This window comes from Pecten maximus, chromosome 2 (genome assembly GCF_902652985.1).
Source record: "Pecten maximus chromosome 2, xPecMax1.1, whole genome shotgun sequence".
Classification (NCBI taxonomy): Eukaryota; Metazoa; Mollusca; class Bivalvia; order Pectinida; family Pectinidae; genus Pecten; species Pecten maximus.
This window is the reverse complement of record NC_047016.1, coordinates 15,514,706-15,536,289: the sequence shown is the minus strand read 5'-3', so window position 1 is coordinate 15,536,289 and position 21,584 is coordinate 15,514,706. Positions and strand designations below refer to the sequence as shown.

The window sequence follows — 21,584 nt, the reverse complement described above, 5'->3', positions numbered from 1 at the left end:
GTAAACATCAGACCAACAGACTTGTGTCCTATATATATGACAGTAGTATGCAGCTGATCTCCACCTAGTGTTTTCTGGAGCATAGGAGACATGTGCAGAGACATTGTTAAGTGTGTGTAAGATGTGAGAGTGTGACATGAACATTTGTAGTTATCTTGCTGTATTTTGTGTTGTGTTGTGTATATAAGTATATAGATTTACTATTTTTGTACATATCCGTTATTGAGTTTTCTTTTCCCCAACTGGAGAACAACCTCGCTTGTCCCACGTTACAATGTACTACTCCAACATTTGTTTTATTACCAAAGTCTTTCCTATCAAGGCTCTATATCAGTGTCCAAGCATAGGCACCTGTACCTGGTAATTACCAGAGTTAAAATTATCCCCGAAATGTACTACAGAATACAGAAAGGTATTCAGCTTCCGTTCGAAATCATCGGAAAATTGTTCGAACCCCATCGTAAAAAAAATAGAAAATTCGATATTTTCACATTTTGTCGTATTTTGTAGTTAATTTATCTATTTAACACTCTCATCTAACCTTTAGGTAACGTTCTAAACATAAGCCACATGTGTATTACTGGTAAAAGGCATAAGTTTATCTCCGTATATTTCTGAAGCATGGATCGTCTGTTTTCTGAGAGAGTGCCTTTGTTTTCAAACCAGTTTTGCAAGGAGCTGTCTGATTGGCTTATCTATTTTACCGAACCAATCAGATAAGGACTGAAACCTGATGACACAGTGTCCGTTTCTAACAGGGACAAGCTGACATGCCACATTCCTCTCCTTTATTTGATTATAAATACATTGCTACTGACGAGTTTATAGCATGGGCAGGATGGAACCGTGAACAGCTCTCGGCAATAATGCTAATAAATGGTAACAGAGTAACTTTCATTCTGGATGGCACTTATATCTTCATCGGTAAATGTGACGATCACTCTAGAGAAAAAGACGTATTGTGTAATAAAGTAAATCAAAATTGTGTCAAATTCCTGAGTTTGGATTGGTCTTTCCAAATGGATATATATTAGACACGGTTGGTCCATTTATTGGTTCTGAAAATGATGCAAAAATAAGAGTCTGCCGTGAGCTTGAGTGTCCTTTTAGATGAAGATGATTATATAATAGTCGATGGTGGTTTTAGATTTGTTTTGTGGAAACTGACATATTCTGGGTATAAGCATTTTATGCCTTCATTTCTGAAACAACGTGAAAGTCAACATCACGCTGCAACTGCAAACGCTGACAGGCGTATTACGAAAACACGCTGGGTTGTTGAATCGTACCATTCAAGATTCAAGTAATTTAGATTTTTAAAACCGGAATGGCATCTAACTATTTACTTTCTGGTATTATCAGTATAATTATCAGTTGTTTCAGGAACCATAAATTGGTTACGGGGGCCTATACATTCACCTTCCGATTCCAAAAAGAAAAAGGAGGAAACTACCACGGCACTGCTAGGTACAGAAAATACTTTAGCAAAACGTGATCAAGTCGAGCCTGAAATATCTAAATTCAATATTCGTCCCTCGAATTTCCTGAGCTAATATTTAATATTTAAAAACAATTACTTCTGGTACATATCTACTGAAACAATCATCATGCTGTTTTTCGGAAAATTGGAGTGAAGCTGGAGCCCGTGAAATTATGGTTTATCGATAATTACCTGACCTTAGAAGTTGTCAGATCCGTTCGCGACATAAATCACAGACACAATACAATATATGGATATAGTTCTGCTTGACAAATGAATTAAAATCCTATCACTTGGTATTTCTGTCCAGCAGGTCACAGGACTGCTGGTATGCGCGTACACACAGCTACGGTTTTACTCTATCTTGGAAAATAGTCTAAAGAACAATACAGGGAAACATTAGCAATGCAGGGATACATGTATTAACAATACAGGGAAACTTAAATAATGGGTTCCGATCGGGTAAAGCAGGCCTTTTGATTTCGCCGCCCTACGCATCAGTCTACCAGTAGGCTACAGTTTATCATTTTGATAAACGTCGAATTAAATATAAATTACATTGAATAATAATTTTCGTTTGAATTACTCAGCATACGTTAAAGCAGATTCCAGCTGTATAAACGCCGAAAACTGGTCAGATGGTAATATTAAAGACCACATAAGCATAAATAAGGAAATTGTTCGAACAATCCCGAGTCTCCATTTTCCGAGTATCTAACAGGTGTTCCGAACGCCCTGTACTTCCGCTCGCGCTGCCCGTTCAAGAAGCCGCTCATAGGTAAGATCCAGCAGATCTTTTCTTTCATGTAGATTTGATTCACGTATAAATCCGAGGAGTTCGTCTATGGTAGATCTGCCACGGTCTCAATATATCTTTGGAACGATGGTGGGATAGCCGAACATATGTACTGGTTCATGTCTTCCTTGTGTGCGTTTCGTCCACAGGCATAGGGGTTTGTAATACATGTTCATGATATAAATGAAAAATAGAGCCGGGATCAGCACATGTACATACTGAACCAAGCTCTATTTTTGATTTTTATCATTAACATTCATTACAAACCCCTGTGGTACTAGACTCTAAGCTTATATGATTTAGAAGATTCAACACTATAGTAAACGTTGTTGCCATGACAGCCGATCCAAACATGATTGGGGTTATTTTTCTGTAGGCACTATCTGATCAATTTAAACACAAGAAAACTGCGAAAAAACCCCACCTAACCCTCCCCCCCCCCCCCCCCCCCCCCCCCCCCCCCCCCCCCAAAAAAAAAACCGGATTTCTTCTTGTCAGGCAGTTGAGACACAACGCGGAACCTGTAAACAGTGTGACGTCATCGGAATGTAAAAGTTGCAACAATGAACAACAATGTAGATCTATTAAACATGAACAACATGCGTATGCTAAATTGTGTATAATAAAGGCCAAGTTATCAATGGGTAAGATCTTGATCTCTAACAGTACAGTTGCAATTGTTATTCCTATCATTATGAATATGTCCATGTCCCCCCAAACAAAGTATGGGTAGTTAGAGTGTACATAAGTCCTACTGTAGAATTCTATTGTTTTGGCTCGGTTTCTTTGACCGCAAGAGCGCAGGGGTATTCTTTCCCAAATTGGTCATCCGACATATCAGCCGGACCTGGGCCTCTCATTTGTTGAAAGAGGTATGGCGCATATTGGCCTGTTTCGAACTAACGGTGACCTTTTTCAAAATCAAAAAAATAAAAACAACCTTAAATCTATAGCATTTAAAAACACTTATTTCCGAAAAAAATGTTTGTTCATTGCAATGGATATTTCATTAAATGATCGTAAAGTTGCATCATCGGGCTATTTGCAACTTTCGAGTGGGGTTTTCTCGCATTCATATAATTTTTTGACATAGAGCTCATCGGTAGACCAATTTTTACAATGTCAAAAATTATTCTATAAACTAAAACAAAAATCCTATTCTTAAAAAGTGGTCCTCCATGCGCTGGTATCGAAAAGTTGATAAAATATTTAGATTTTAGCATTAACTAGACTGACTATAACTGGTAACATAAACTTTACATTCCTGTAAGTCGGCATAGCTCATGTGGTAGAACCATCGCTTAGCAACCTGAAGGTTCGAAGTTCGAATCACCAAGATGTATCTTATTCATATGTTAGGTTTCTAAGAATGATACCATTTGGTCGTATTTAAAACGTATTTTCAACATTAGATGCATATTTGATATTAAATATTTAGTATGAAGAACTAGATAGAAATGTTGAGATAGAAAATTTTCACTTGGATAAAAAAAGTGAAAACATTCAAAGTAAAATGTAAATGAACTGCAGCGTTGGTAACCGGCATTCATGGAAACTCCTATTTAACATGTCAATTTAACTTTATTTCATATGGAATTGATTGACTACATGCATGTAATCCGTTGACAACAAACAACGCGCCAATGGACCATGACGATCTATTTTGGTACTGTGGGAATCACTTGGATCACGTGATATTTTACCTGTATTATCACTGTACGTGGCCTAGGTCAGGATAAGCGGAAAACGACCATACCTCTTCATATATTGTCTGATATCTCACATCAAATCAAAGACGTGTATATCAGATATTGATCTATTACTCATATCACAAAATAACTTCCTTACATTTGAAGGTTTCACCACGACAGTACTATGTTTTAGAGAACATCCGTTTTTGGTATGCTATATCTCCATAACATAAAATGTATTCAAATTATTTAAGGGTTAACTGTAATATTGTTTTTACGTTATTGAGCAATAACACAAAAAACTTGGGTGTACTCTGAATAAACCGCGAAGCTCAATAACGTAAAAAAATATTACAGTTAACCCTTATAATTTAATTAACAACGATAAGAAACATTTTCATTAAGTTTAACATGTTTATTTTGCTCCAGATATTTAAAAACACACCGATAAATACAAAATCCCGTGAACAACGATTACTCCGCTGACGTCACAGTCATTATTTATGTTATGAGATGATAACATAATTTTTGGAGCCAATGAAAATGCTTGTTACAAGCAAAATTAAATTATTTCTTAAATAACGAAATATAGGCATAGTGATTCGTTATACCGACCTAGTGTCTCGTCGTGATTTAGTCTACGGAAAACTAACATCTCGCAGCCCTACGCATCAGTCCACAGTTTCGTAATTATGTTAAACGCCGAATTAAACATAATCTACATTGAATAATCATTATTGCTTGAATTATTAAGTATATTTTCAATTCCAGGTGTATAAACGTCGAAAAGTTGGAAGATGGTAATATTGGAGAGCACATTATCAAGCATAAATAATGAAGTGTAATATACATATATGCTTATACTGTACATTGCATAGCAAAAGGTAAAAAAAAAAAATCCAGGATATACTCTAGTAACCCTGTGCCTGAGAAATGCAAGTGTTCATTCATAACCATCAATCTCTTAACACTGAATTAGTGAATCGTGATATGTCATTCTTTGTATATCAAAGTTAATTTTATATTTCCAAATGCTTTCTGTGCTTATATGTCTTGTCCATGTGCTTTGCATCATGTTATGTGCTTTATATATATTGCTAATTGCTATGTTTGCAGTATAATGCTTATATGTTTGTCGAAGTACAAGCTCTTGAGAACGTATGTTACCCATTGCCATATTCGACATGAAATAAAGCTTCTTGTATCTTGAAATTGTTCGAACAATCCGGATTCTTCCGAGGAAAACTACTACTATTCCGAACGTCCTGTACTTCCGTTCGCGCTGCCCATTCAAGCACGTAGCTGATTACTTCAGTATATCAGTAATATCAGCATTGCCAGGGAGTCCTGATTGCCCCTAAGAGAGGTTTAGACCTCGCGCGGAAGCGAGTTCCTCTCAGGGGAGATACCATTTCTTGAGAAGTACTTCGGGGATTTCTCTAAAACTTTAATGGTAGGGTTTCCTTGTGGCTGTTGTTGTGTCCATTTAATTAGATTCTGATCTAGAAAACAAAATAGCCGCCAGGCTACCATCTTGTAATTCGATAATCAAATATTGTTATCGCAATTTCTTGGAACCTGATAAGGGGGTGTTTCTTAAACTTTACCAATAGGTTTCCATTGTTGTTTAGAATTATACAAGGAGTCAGCTGGCCAAAGGTCAAGGTCGTGTCGGGTCGGGATCAAATTTTGTATCTTTTCACTGATTAACAGTTTAAGACATTACCGTGATAATTACAAAGTCCGGTAGAATTAATCAAGGAGTCTGCTGACTTATAGTAAATGTCACTGACTGAGTGGCCAAGGCCACATGTTATATTATAAATCAATGTTAATCAGAATTAAACAAAGAGCCGACTAACTATAAAGGTCAAAGTCACTGGGTCAGAGGTAACATATCACATTTTGCATATTTTTACTGATGAACGATTTGTGGTGACATTGTGATGCAAACTTGTTCAGAATAAAACAATGAGTTAACTAACCGAATGTCAAAGTCACTGTTTTAAAGAGTAAAGTTTAAGATCAAGCAAAGTTAGGAAGAATTAAGCAAGGAGTCAGTCGACTTAAGATCAAGGTCACTGGACAAGGAGCCAAGAACACATTCTATATACATCTTTTTCTTTTTACTCATAGACATTGCTTTGACATGATGAAATAACTTACTAAAGGTGAAGGGCATTGGGGCAAATGTCAAGGTCACGCCTTGTATCTTCTTACCGATGTCAGCTGTTTAAAACAAATCAAATATAACAAAAGAATTTTATACCGGGATTTTATTTCTGTTAGATCAACAGATATTGAGACAGATGTGTATGTGTTAAGGCACTTGCTGACCGCTCAGGGCTTTAGCTTTTATGTAAGTTTGATATAGGAAACAAAATGACTGAAAGTTTGGTATTAATCATTTCTAATCAAAAAAAGTTCTTCTCAGATATTTCTTAGATTTCATAAAATTTCCGCATTTATGTTTGTCTGTCAATCTCCTCCTACATTTTTACATTTGTCTGTCAATCTCCTCATACATTTTTATGTTTGTCTGTCAATCTCCTCCTACATTTTTATGTTTGTCTGTCAATCTCCACCTACGTTTTATGTTTGTCAATCTCCTCCTACATTTTTATGTTTGTCAATCCCCTCCTACATTTTTATGTTTGTCAATCTCCTCCTACATTTTTATGTTTGTCTGACAATCTCCTCCTACATTTTTATGCTTGTCTGTCAATCTCCTCCTACATTTTATGTTTGTCTGTCAATCTCCTCCTACATTTTTATGTTTGTCTGTCAATCTCCTCCTACGTTTTATGTTTGTCAATCTCCTCCTACATTTTTATGTTTGTCAATCCCCTCCTACATTTTTATGTTTGTCAATCTCCTCCTACATTTTTATGTTTGTCCGACAATCTCCTCCTACATTTTTATGTTTGTCAATCTCCTCCTACATTTTTATGCTTGTCTGTCAATCTCCTCCTACATTTTTATGTTTGTCAATCTCCTCCTACATTTTTATGTTTGTCTCTCAATCTCCTACATTTTTATGTTTGTCAATCTCCTCCTACATTTTTACGTTTGTCTCTCAATCTCTTCCTACATTTTTATGTTTGTCAATCTCCTCCTACATTTTTATGCTTGTCTGTCAATCTCCTCCTACATTTTTATGTTGTCAATCTCCTCCTACATTTTTATGCTTGTCTGTCAATCTCCTCCTACATTTTTATGTTTGTCAATCTCCTCCTACATTTTTATGTTTGTCTCTCAATCTCCTACATTTTTATGTTTGTCAATCTCCTCCTACATTTTTATGTTTGTCTCTCAATCTCCTACATTTTTATGTCTCTCAATCTCCTCCTACATTTTTACGTTTGTCTCTCAATCTCTTCCTACATTTTTATGTCTCTCAATCTCCTCCTACATTTTTACGTTTGTCTCTCAATCTCTTCCTACATTTTTTATGTCTCTCAATCTCTTCCTACATTTTTTATGTCTCTCAATCTCTTCCTACATTTTTTATGTTTGTCAATCTCCTCCTACATTTTTATGCTTGTCTGTCAATCTCCTCCTACATTTTTTATGTCTCTCAATCTCTTCCTACATTTTTTATGTCTGTCAATCTCCTCCTACATTTTATGTTTGTCTCTCAATCTCTTCCTACATTTTTTATGTCTCTCAATCTCCTCCTACATTTTTTTTATGTCTATCAATCTCCTCCTACATTTTTTATGTCTGTCAATCTCCTCCTACATTTTTATGTCTGTCTGTCAATCTCCTCCTACATTTTTATGTTTGTCTGACAATCTCCTACATTTTTATGTCTGACAATCTCCTCCCACATTTTTTATGTCTGTCAATCTCCTCCTACATTTTTATGTTTGTCTGGCAATCTCCTCCTACATTTTTATGTTTGTCTGGCAATCTCCTACATTTTTATGTTTGTCAATCTCCTCCTACATTTTTATGTTTGTCTGACAATCTCCTCCTACATTTTTATGTTTGTCTGGCAATCTCCTCCTACATTTTTATGTTTGTCTGGCAATCTCCTACATTTTTATGTCTGTCAATCTCCTCCTACATTTTTCAACCGATTTCTTTTAAACTTGGAATACATTATGATCCTGATATGAAGTTTTGTCTCTTTAAAAAAAATCTTATTCAGCTGTTTTTGCAAAAGTTATTTCATTTTCTTTATTTCGGTATTTGTTATTTTTGTTATATCTGATTTCTGATTTTAAAGACTTGAGTACATTTTTTTCAGAAAATTAAATATTGACTTTGTAGTGAAATAAGATGTAGATTTACAGTGTAACAGGCAGTTGTTGGCTTGTTATAACAAGATGTATAGTTAATTTTGGGATGATGTAATGTTTAAGCAAAGGAAGAATCTTTACAATCGGCCAATCCAGAAAAGGGGAAAACATAATCATACAATAAGAATGTTTACATATGTCTGGAATCTATACTGTAGTTAAGAGGGAAACTGTAGGTCCACTCAAAACGATTGTGTGTTTTCTTCTCCTTTTGTTTTGAGCAATACAATTATTTGAACCTAAATAAAAGTTTACAGGTTAGTAATGTAGATCGCGAGTATGAATGTTTATCGATTTGTTAAATGGGTTCACGGAAATAAATGTTTACCGGTTTGTTAAGTGGTTCGCTGATATAAATATTAACAGGTTAGTAAAGTGGTTCGCCCATATGGATGTTTACCGGTTTGTTAAGTGATTTGCCAATATGAATGTTTATCTGATTGTGAAGTGGTTTGCGCATACGACTGATTACCTTTTACTGAAGTGGTTCGGCTATATGAACGTTTGTAAAGTGGTTCGCTCATTTATATAAATATATTTACCTGTATCTAAAGTGGTTCGCCCATATGAATGTTTACCTGTGTTGAAGTGGTTCGCCGAAATGAATATTTACCTATGGTTGAAGTGGTTTGCCCATATGAATGTTTACCTGTGTTTGAAGTGGTTCGCCCATATGAATGTTTACATGTGGTTAAAGTGGTTCGCCCATATGAATGTTTACATGTGGTTAAAGTGGTTCGCCCATATGAATGTTTACCTGTGTTTGAAGTGGTTCGCCCATATGAATGTTTACATGTGGTTAAAGTGGTTCGCCCATATGAATGTTTACATGTGGTTGACGTAGTTCGCCCATATGAACGATTGCCTGTCTGTGCAATGGTAAATATCACATTCTCTGTTAGTGTAATCCATTGTCTCATTACATTTAGTCCAGCAGTAACGATGATTTTGAAATCAGGAATATTGATTTATCATTACTGGCAGTACAGTATAAACTGCAACTGATATAACTGCATGTACATAAATATTTTTAGTTTCGTTTTGCGGTTCCTTGAAATGGTGGCGATTAGATTTTATATCTCAACCTTGTTAACTGATTAAATATGAAACACATACCACAGCAGTTTAAATGACCGATAAAGATCATTCTGGCGGACCTTTGGCCTCAATGCAGAAGACTCCAGTAATATATCTGACCCAATTAGTTTATATCAAAACCAAGATAAACTACTGTACTTTAAACACGTTTTGTTATGACCACGTTGTCAATCAGGCTCCTTTCGTTGGAGAGGAAAAAATATCCAACCATTTGATGTCCAACTGTACATTGATACGTATAACGGTTTCACAATATTTTCTTTGTGACAGATATTTATCGACTTATCAAGTTTATTTTCATGTTTTTTTAGGTATCATCCTTTTCTTTCAGAATCATTGGTTGCTCAGGAAGCCTATTTTAATGGCTTTTTTTCTGATCTCGGTAAGATATTAATCAGATTTAATCCTGAACATTAATGCGCCTTATGGTAGCAATGCCCGCTTGGATACGGTAGGAAAATGGTCCTCTTCCTGATGTAATTTCTATGTTCACTTTTAAGAGGCGAGGTAGTCACTGTAATATACATAAACGATACAGTTCAAATATCTAATGATGACTAACAAAATCTATTAGGTGTCCACCACGTTCGAATTATTTTGTATTCGTATTACATACATTGCAAGAAGATTCGGCTCTTAAACTGGCCAACATTGAAAACAAGCACTAAGACTGTAACATTATTGATGGTATTGTACAGATAAGACTTTGCAAGCCTGTCCGTACCGATAGTAACAATTTCCCCAGTAACTCGGCACTTTTTATTGAGTTAGCAGGAAAGGGAACACGTAGATGCTATTAATTAACATCAGTAATATTCTTCATAATCTTCATAAAGTACTTATGATACAACAGGACCCTCTCGAAGAGGTAAGGCCAACACAGTTATGAAGTTGGTTAATTCGTAGAGTGTATAGTGTACTGAAAAATTGCACAAAAGACACACAGGACATTATCACCGTTCAAAACAAGTTAAGTTAGATTCAGTAACGCCACAAATAAAAGCAAACGAGCTACAAGATTTTGTCTTTGTATGGTTACGATGTGTATATTGTTCCCGTATTCCTTGATTCTATGGTATCTAATTTGTATAATATTTATGTTCAGGTCATTCTGGTAAAAGTACCGATAGGTAGCGCGGCTGTGGCTGTAGTCGGTGTGTTGGGACTTTTGGCAGGTGCCTTGTTACTCGGCTCGAAGATGGAAACAAATAGTGACCGTGATGCTATACATATCGAAGAGCATTACTTTGCTACTTATTCATTATTCAACAATTTTAGATAAAGTCAAATACTGTACTCGCAATTAACTGCTTATCTTTAAACCATTGTTGTCATACTAAGAAGTAATAACTATTGGACTTGTGTATACAACGCGAAAAAATAATATTTACCTATGGTTGAAGTGGTTTGCCCATATGAATGTTTACCTGTGTTTGAAGTGGTTCGCCCATATGAATGTTTACATGTGGTTAAAGTGGTTCGCCCATATGAATGTTTACATGTGGTTAAAGTGGTTCGCCCATATGAATGTTTACCTGTGTTTGAAGTGGTTCGCCCATATGAATGTTTACATGTGGTTAAAGTGGTTCGCCCATATGAATGTTTACATGTGGTTGACGTAGTTCGCCCATATGAACGATTGCCTGTCTGTGCAATGGTAAATATCACATTCTCTGTTAGTGTAATCCATTGTCTCATTACATTTAGTCCAGCAGTAACGATGATTTTGAAATCAGGAATATTGATTTATCATTACTGGCAGTACAGTATAAACTGCAACTGATATAACTGCATGTACATAAATATTTTTAGTTTCGTTTTGCGGTTCCTTGAAATGGTGGCGATTAGATTTTATATCTCAACCTTGTTAACTGATTAAATATGAAACACATACCACAGCAGTTTAAATGACCGATAAAGATAATTCTGGCGGACCTTTGGCCTCAATGCAGAAGACTCCAGTAATATATCTGACCCAATTAGTTTATATCAAAACCAAGATAAACTACTGTACTTTAAACACGTTTTGTTATGACCACGTTGTCAATCAGGCTCCTTTCGTTGGAGAGGAAAAAATATCCAACCATTTGATGTCCAACTGTACATTGATACGTATAACGGTTTCACAATATTTTCTTTGTGACAGATATTTATCGACTTATCAAGTTTATTTTCATGTTTTTTTAGGTATCATCCTTTTCTTTCAGAATCATTGGTTGCTCAGGAAGCCTATTTTAATGGCTTTTTTTCTGATCTCGGTAAGATATTAATCAGATTTAATCCTGAACATTAATGCGCCTTATGGTAGCAATGCCCGCTTGGATACGGTAGGAAAATGGTCCTCTTCCTGATGTAATTTCTATGTTCACTTTTAAGAGGCGAGGTAGTCACTGTAATATACATAAACGATACAGTTCAAATATCTAATGATGACTAACAAAATCTATTAGGTGTCCACCACGTTCGAATTATTTTGTATTCGTATTACATACATTGCAAGAAGATTCGGCTCTTAAACTGGCCAACATTGAAAACAAGCACTAAGACTGTAACATTATTGATGGTATTGTACAGATAAGACTTTGCAAGCCTGTCCGTACCGATAGTAACAATTTCCCCAGTAACTCGGCACTTTTTATTGAGTTAGCAGGAAAGGGAACACGTAGATGCTATTAATTAACATCAGTAATATTCTTCATAATCTTCATAAAGTACTTATGATACAACAGGACCCTCTCGAAGAGGTAAGGCCAACACAGTTATGAAGTTGGTTAATTCGTAGAGTGTATAGTGTACTGAAAAATTGCACAAAAGACACACAGGACATTATCACCGTTCAAAACAAGTTAAGTTAGATTCAGTAACGCCACAAATAAAAGCAAACGAGCTACAAGATTTTGTCTTTGTATGGTTACGATGTGTATATTGTTCCCGTATTCCTTGATTCTATGGTATCTAATTTGTATAATATTTATGTTCAGGTCATTCTGGTAAAAGTACCGATAGGTAGCGCGGCTGTGGCTGTAGTCGGTGTGTTGGGACTTTTGGCAGGTGCCTTGTTACTCGGCTCGAAGATGGAAACAAATAGTGACCGTGATGCTATACATATCGAAGAGCATTACTTTGCTACTTATTCATTATTCAACAATTTTAGATAAAGTCAAATACTGTACTCGCAATTAACTGCTTATCTTTAAACCATTGTTGTCATACTAAGAAGTAATAACTATTGGACTTGTGTATACAACGCGAAAAAATAAATTTAGGGATTATCATTTTGAGAATAATAAAAATTGTGTTTCAATAAGTCAAGTTTTCCCTCGTTAAATTTGTGTAATGTTTTTGAATGGCGTCTTTGTGCAGTACATGTATATACAAAACCCTTTAACTGGCCAACCAGGAATATTACTGGATTACTGGCCAATGGTGAATATTACTGGCCAATGGTGAATATTACTGGCCAATTTTGAATATTACTGGCCAATCATGAATATTACTGGCCAATCATGAATATTACTGGCCAATTGTGAATATTACTAGCCAATCATGAATATTACTGGCCAATTGTGAATATTACTGGCCAAATGTCACTACCCTAGGCATTTCAGTTATTAATCAGAATTCAAAGATTAAAGTTGACACTTGACAGATGATGAAACAATATCTTTGATATTCAAGTAGTCAAAACCACACTTAACTATTTAATCGAGCGGCTTACGGTTATACCTGCAGGTAAGTCATCTAAAAATTTCGTGTTTGCAAAATCAGCCAGCCTTGCTTAATAACCAGCGAACACATGATCTATTTTAAAGATAAATTACTGTTGGAATCTTTCAAAATACCGTCTAATGATTAGGATACATTTTTATGTCTCTTAATCATATTGGATTCCCAACTCCACAAGAATCTTGTGAATAATTTTTCTATTTATTGGTCAGGAAGATGCTAAATTGAACCGTTGGAATGTGGACTTTGAAGAACTTGAAAGATCTGTCGATAGATTTTGAACGTCCGTTGATTAGAAATGTCTCTTCTATCAAACATTTGTTTTTTACTCTTAACATACCATTTTACCATTTGCCATTTCAAACTTAAGGAACGACTTTGTTCTCTTGTTCGGAAATGCCTTTTCCAAGAAAGGCACACGATGTAAAACTACATTGCTTTAATCTACTTCGGATTAAACCTGCGTTAAATATATCAATGACAAAAACGTGAGAATGATGAAATTGAATTCCAGTCGACTTATTGTTTGTTGAGTTTGGTGACATATTTTATTTTTATTTCAAGTATACCACAGCAAAACGCTTTATCCAGCTTATCTATGGATTGATTCTAACTCTGGACATAACTCATTATTCAACAACAATATTCACCCCTCAATTAATGATCGAGTATACTGATGTTCACCCCTCAATTTATTAATGATCGAGTACACTGATGTTCACCCCTCAATTAATGATCGACTTTACTGATGTTCACCCCTCAATTAATGATCGACTATACTGATGTTCACCCTTCAATCAATGATCGAGTCAACTGATGTTCACCCCTCAATTAATGATCGAGTATGCTGATGTTCACCCCTCAATTAATGATCGAGTATACCGATGGTCACCCCTCAATTAATGATCGGGTATGCTGATGTTCACCCCTCAATTAATGATCGAGTATACTGATGTTCACCCCTCAATTAATGATAGAGTACACTGATGTTCACCCCTCAATTAATGATCGAGTCAACTGATGTTCATCCCTCAATTAATGATCGAGTCAACTGATGTTCACCCCTCAATTAATGATCGAGTATACTGATGTTCATCCCCTCAATTAATGATCGAGTCAACTGATGTTCACCCTCAATTAATGATCGAGTCAACTGATGTTCACCCCTCAATTAATGATCGAGTATACTGATGTTCACCCCTCAATTAATGATCGAGTATACTGATGTTCACCCTCAATTAATGATCGAGTATACTGATGTTCACCCCTCAATTAATGATCGAGTATACTGATGTTCACCCCTCAATTAATGATCGAGTATACTGATGTTCACCCCTCAATTAATGATCGAGTATACTGATGTTCACCCCTCAATTAATGATCGAGTATACTGATGTTCACCCCTCAATTAATGATCGAGTATACTGATGTTCACCCCTCAATTAATGATCGAGTCAACTGATGTTCACCCCTCAATTAATGATCGAGTATACTGATGTTCACCCCTCAATTAATGATCGAGTATACTGATGTTCACCCCTCAATTAATGATCGAGTATACTGATGTTCACCCCTCAATTAATGATCGAGTAACTGATGTTCATCCCTCAATTAATGATCGAGTATACTGATGTTCACCCCTCAATTAATGATCGAGTATACTGATGTTCACCCCTCAATTAATGATCGAGTATACTGATGTTCACCCTCAATTAATGATCGAGTATACTGATGTTCACCCCTCAATTAATGATCGAGTATACTGATGTTCACCCCTCAATTAATGATCGAGTATACTGATGTTCACCCCTCAATTAATGATCGAGTCAACTGATGTTCACCCTCAATTAATGATCGAGTCAACTGATGTTCACCCCTCAATTAATGATCGAGTATACTGATGTTCATCCCTCAATTAATGATCGAGTATACTGATGTTCACCCCTCAATTAATGATCGAGTACACTGATGTTCACCCCTCAATTAATGGTCGAGTATACTGATGTTCACCCCTCGATTAATGATCGAGTATACTGATGTTCACCCCTCAATTAATGATCGAGTATGCTGATGTTCACCCCTCAATTAATGATCGAGTATACTGATGTTCACCCCTCAATTAATGATCGAGTATACTGATGTTCACCCCTCAATTAATGATCGAGTATACTGATGTTCACCCCTCAATTAATGATCGAGTATACTGATGTTCACCCCTCAATTAATGATCGAGTATACTGATGTTCACCCCTCAATTAATGATCGAGTATACTGATGTTCACCCCTCAATTAATGATCGAGTATACTGATGTTCACCCCTCAATTAATGATCGAGTCAACTGATGTTCACCCCTCAATTAATGATCGAGTCAACTGATGGTCACCCCTCAATCAATGATCGAGTATACTGATGTTCATCCCTCAATTAATGATCGAGTATTCTGATGTTCACCCGTCAATTAATGATCGAGTATACTGATGTTCACCCCTCAATTAATGATCGAGTATACTGATGTTCACCCCTTAATTAATGATCGAGTATACTGATGTTCATCCCTTAATTAATGATAGAGTACACTGATGTTCACCCCTCAATTAATGATCGAGTCAACTGATGTTCACCCCTCAATTAATGATCGAGTATTCTGATGGTAACCACTCAATTAATGATCGAGTATACTGATGGTAACCCCTCAATTAATGATCGAGTATACTGATGTTCACCCCTCAATTAATGATCGAGTATACTGATGTTCACCCCTCAATTAATGATCGAATATGCTGATGTTCACCCCTCAATTAATGATCGAGTCAACTGATGTTCACCCCTCAATTAATGATCGAGTCAACTGATGTTCACCCCTCAATTAATGATCGAGTCAACTGATGTTCACCCCTCAATTAATGATCGAGTCAACTGATGTTCATCCCTCAATTAATGATCGAGTCAACTGATGTTCATCCCCTCAATTAATGATCGAGTCAACTGATGTTCACCCCTCAATTAATGATCGAGTATACTGATGTTCATCCCTCAATTAATGATCGAGTATACTGATGTTCACCCCTCAATTAATGATCGAGTATACTGATGTTCACCCCTCAATTAATGATCGAGTCAACTGATGTTCATCCCCTCAATTAATGATCGAGTCAGCTGATGTTCACCCCTGAATTAATGATCGAGTATACTGATGTTCATCCCTCAATTAATGATCGAGTATACTGATGTTCACCCCACAATTAATGATCGAGTACACTGATGTTCACCCTTCGATTAATGGTCGACTATACTGATGTTCACCCCTCGATTACTGATCGAGTATACTGATGTTCACCCCTCAATTAATGATCGAGTATGCTGATGTTCACCCCTCAATTAATGATCGAGTATACCGATGGTCACCCCTCAATTAATGATCGAGTATACTGATGTTCACCCCTCAATTAATGATCGAGTATACTGATGCTCACCCCTCAATTAATGATCGAGTATACTGATGTTCACCCCTCAATTAATGATCGAGTATACTGATGTTCACCCCTCAATTAATGATCGAGTATACTGATGTTCACCCCTCAATTAATGATCGAGTCAACTGATGTTCATCCCTCAATTAATGATCGAGTCAACTGATGTTCACCCCTCAATCAATGATCGAGTATACTGATGTTCATCCCTCAATTAATGATCGAGTATACTGATGTTCACCCCTCAATTAATGATCGAGTATACTGATGTTCACCCCTCAATTAATGATCGAGTATACTGATGTTCACCCCTCAATTAATGATCGAGTATACCGATGGTCACCCCTCAATTAATGATCGAGTATACTGATGTTCAGCCCTCAATTAATGATCGAGTCAACTGATGTTCACCCCTCAATTAATGATCGAGTCAACTGATGTTCATCCCTCAATTAATGATCGAGTCAACTGATGTTCACCCCTCAATTAATGATCGAGTCAACTGATGTTCATCCCTCAATTAATGATCGAGTATTCTGATGGTAACCCCTCAATTAATGATCGAGTATACTGATGGTAACCCCTCAATTAATGATCGAGTATACTGATGGTAACCCTTCAATCAATGATCGAGTCAACTGATGTTCACCCCTCAATTAATGATCGAGTCAACTGATGTTCACTCCTCAATTAATGATCGAGTCAACTGATGTTCATCCCTCAATTAATGATCGAGTATTCTGATGGTAACCCCTCAATTAATGATCGAGAATACTGATGGTAACCCCTCAATCAATGATCGAGTCAACTGATGTTCACCCCTCTATTAATGATCGAGTCAACTGATGTTCACCCCTCAATTAATGATCGAGTATTCTGATGGCAACCCCTCAATTAATGATCGAGTATTCTGATGCTAACCCCTCAATTAATGATCGAGTATACTGATGTTCATCCCTTAATTAATGATCGAGTATACTGATGTTCACCCCTCAATTAATGATCGAGTCAACTGATGTTCACCCCTCAATTAATGATCGAGTGGTCAACTGATGTTCATCCCTCAATTAATGATCGAGTATTCTGATGGTAACCCCTCAATTAATGATCGAGAATACTGATGGTAACCCCTCAATCAATGATCGAGTCAACTGATGTTCACCCCTCTATTAATGATCGAGTCAACTGATGTTCACCCTTCAATTAATGATCGAGTATTCTGATGGCAACCCCTCAATTAATGATCGAGTATTCTGATGGTAACCCGTCAATCAATGATCGAGTATACTGATGTTCATCCCTTAATTAATGATAGAGTACACTGATGTTCACCCCTCAATTAATGATCGAGTATACTGATGTTCATCCCTCAATTAATGATCGAGTATACTGATGTTCACCACTCAATTAATGATCGAGTACACTGATGTTCACTCCACAATTAATGATCGATACACTGATGTTCACCCCTCAATTAATGATCGAGTATACTTATGTTCACCTCACAATTAATGATCGATACACCGATGTTCACCCCACAATTAATGATCGAGTATACTGATGTTCACCCCTCAATTAATGATCGAGTCAACTGATGTTCACCCCTTAATTAATGATCGAGTCAACTGATGTTCACCCCTCAATAAATGATCGGGTATTCTGATGGTAACCCCTCAATTAATGATCGAGTATACTGATGGTAACCCCTCAATTAATGATCGAGTACACTGATGTTCACCCCTTACAGGGGAAGATATAAAGGTATCAACATTGATCTATTAGTTTTCATGACACTATCCTTATATGGTGTTTACACGTCAAGGGGACATGCATTCCAACTGTTTCCACTGTCCTTATATATATTTCTGCTTTGTTAATGGACCAGCCTACCACGCCCCTCATGTTTGGCGTTAGAATTTTTATCTGCTGTTTTTTTCATTCGTAAGAGGTCTTTTCTCACTTTTTTCTGGAGACGGTTTTTCTTTCTAATGTTTCAATTTAAGTCTATTGATAAGCCTAAATAGAGTCCTTTGCCCCGGCCGGACATACCAAAGTTATTGAAATGGTACATGTTGTTCCCTGCTTAACGCTCAGCAATGACAACGTCACACCCAGAAACACATTTCAGTGACACGACCGTAAATCGACCTTTCAGTTGACCTTATTGAATAACACGCCAGTCTTGAAATAACATATTGTGGCGATAGGTCGTTGAACATTTATGCTCGTAATTATGTTTACTAGACTCTTCATGAATCGATTAGGTTTGGTGTGTAAAGTATGATACTTTGTTTCCGAAGTAATTCCATGTATATTTTTAATTTCTCTATTTCAGATTTTCAAACGGAGCATGTCTTTTTGTAGCTCTATCACTTCACATAATGCAAAAGTTCTCAAAGAGCTGGAAATCGGAGATCTGGTGGAATTTTCGAGACATTTTTATAATCACTGGGGAGTCTTTGTAGGTACGTCAATTTACACTCATATGTATAATGTATACAAAAACGTGACTGCTAATATGACACATTTTCTTCTGCAGGTTGCTATCTATTAACGTCAATGCACTTCTGTTTTTAAGTGTGAAGTTTCGGTGACAACTCTGTCACCTTTACCAGACAAATGGTCAATGAAGCGTATGTACACTAAGGTTTGCAGTGTTTATATTGTAATCAACCAGACCTATTTTTGACTACGCAATAATCTGATGTACACTGGATATACAGGTCGTAGACAGTGTGAAAACCGATTCGGTTACTCTTTGTTTTTAACCTTTAACCCGATCATAGATATGCGAGAGTCTATGAAACCCCTCGTAGCGGTTAAGAACTGGACGGATTATCTTGATAGCTTTCTTAATATTCGCTTGAACAGGTTGCACTCTCTGGCAATCACTTTGGAAATTCACAAGTTATCGATATGATGTGTTTGTGCAACATGATTTGTGATTGCCAATCAGTGACTTGGTTCCGTTCTGATCTGGCATTTTCTGCCTTTTTGGCTTCCACATCTTTCTGGTGTTCTCGTAGAATGATCCAAAATTTTCCCCTGGCATTTCCTTTTAATTTTTGTTGTTCACTTACCTGATACGTTACGACGACATGTTGATATTCTGATTATGCACTCGAAGGAACCCCTAATTAAGTAACAAAATTAAAACAAAGGAAAGAATAAGACATAACGTCAAGGAAAAAATAAGATGAAAGGGTCAGTAGTTATCTCTTACAAAAATGGATTATCCGAAACTTTACAGACGATATATAACGATGAAACTTCACAAGACTTCCCGAGAAAACCTTTCTCTCTAGGTCTAAAAACACCTCGTTAACATGTACATATAAGATCGGGTCCAAGAACGGGTCGATCGGAGAGTCACCTTTATTACTATCACATTCGGAAATAAATCTAAGTCTCATACACCTATTGAATAAATGTAGGTACAACTTTCATTAAGCAATGTTTGTAACCATTCGCTTAAAATATAATGAAATAATAAACACACTTTGATTATTTAATATTGATCAAAGTAACATTTTAAACATCAAGCTACAATATAGAAATTCGATTCATTATCTAACACCAAGGTACATAACTCTACCAGGTAGATGTCTTTGGAATCCCTTCGACATGTTATATGGAAATAAACCAAACCAACGAAGAGACAGGAAGTTGTTGGTGGATAGTCTAGAGCCAAGTTTTATCATTCTTATGATTTCATCCTCGGTATTCCTCCTTGTGGTCTTTTTTTTTTCTACAATAGATACTTACATATTACATTATATATAATATGTATGCTTTGTAGGAAACGAAGATATCGTCCATCTGATTGGATGTAAAAACGACTGGATCTCTGGTGTACAATTTATTGGGGAGGCTATAGTTAAAAAGGAAAATTTCTGGAAAGTCGCTGATGGATGCAAGACAAAAAAGAACAACAGTAAAGACAAGACAAGGTAATTTAAATATAAATAATGTAAAATGTGTATCTACTTATCTTGAAGCCTGGAAACATTGCTGTATGCTTATAAAATATTGTTTAATGGTGGTTATGGCATAAACTAAGAAAATATTCACTATTTCAGACGGCCGCGACCACCATATCAAATCGAAAGGGACGCGTGTGCTTCGGTGGGAAAGACAGAAAATGTGCATTTTTTGTTGAACAACTGTGAACACTTTGCTTCCTATTTAAGTTATGGCAAGAAATCTTCTGATCAGGTAAAGTCAACACAGATATCAAGTTAATTTGTCATACATTGTCTGGGGTATTGAAATTATTGTACTAAAGACACGCAGAATATTAGCGCCTTTCAAAACAAATTGAGTTAGATAAGTAAAGCTTCAAAAGAAAACTCATAAGTTACAGCATTTTGTCTTTGTCATATTATCTTGATATCTAACTGTGTGTCTATATTCATTCAGGTTAGTCTCGGATCACTACTGCTAGGTGGCGCTGCTGTGGCTGTAGTTGGGATTTTTGGTGGACTTTTGGCAGGTGCTTTAATACTCAACTCGAAGATCAAAGAAAATAGGGATGATGAATCAAATGATACAACATATATCGAAGAGTATGACTTTCGTACTTATTCATGGGGCAGCAGTTACAGATATGGTTAAATGTTACACTCGTATTTAACTGGTTACCTTTCAATCATTGTTGTTATATTAAGGAGTAATTGAATAACTATTGAAATTGAACTTGTATATATATATGCAACACGAAAATGCTACGATCATCATTATGAGAAGAATAAAATAATATTTCAATGAGTCAAGTTTTTTCTTGTAAGTTTTTGAATGACTTCTTGCTGCAGTATTTACATGATTCTTATTCTTTGATCAACATATAGTTTAAGCATATGCATTGTATCGGTGTTAGATAAGTACTTTCAACCATGAATATAACGGGCCAAATGTCATTACTTAAAGTACTAAAATTCATGACTTGACAAATGACGAAACAATATCTTTGATATTTTAATAGCCAATACCACACTTTGTGATTGTTTTCCTGTTTGCAA

General features: G+C 36.1%; 1 protein-coding gene across 1 annotated transcript; it reads left to right on the top strand.

Moving 5' to 3' along the window:
* Nucleotides 1–2,199: 2,199 nt before the first annotated feature.
* Nucleotides 2,200–21,333, top strand: LOC117319255 (phospholipase A and acyltransferase 2-like). Its single transcript, XM_033874091.1, has 5 exons — nucleotides 2,200–2,258; nucleotides 18,902–19,031; nucleotides 20,366–20,516; nucleotides 20,646–20,781; nucleotides 20,986–21,333. The coding sequence occupies exons 2-5, from the start codon at nucleotides 18,917–18,919 to the stop codon at nucleotides 21,178–21,180; spliced, it is 597 nt and encodes a 198-aa protein (XP_033729982.1). The 5' UTR covers nucleotides 2,200–2,258; nucleotides 18,902–18,916; the 3' UTR covers nucleotides 21,181–21,333.
* The last annotated feature ends 251 nt before the right edge of the window (nucleotides 21,334–21,584 follow it).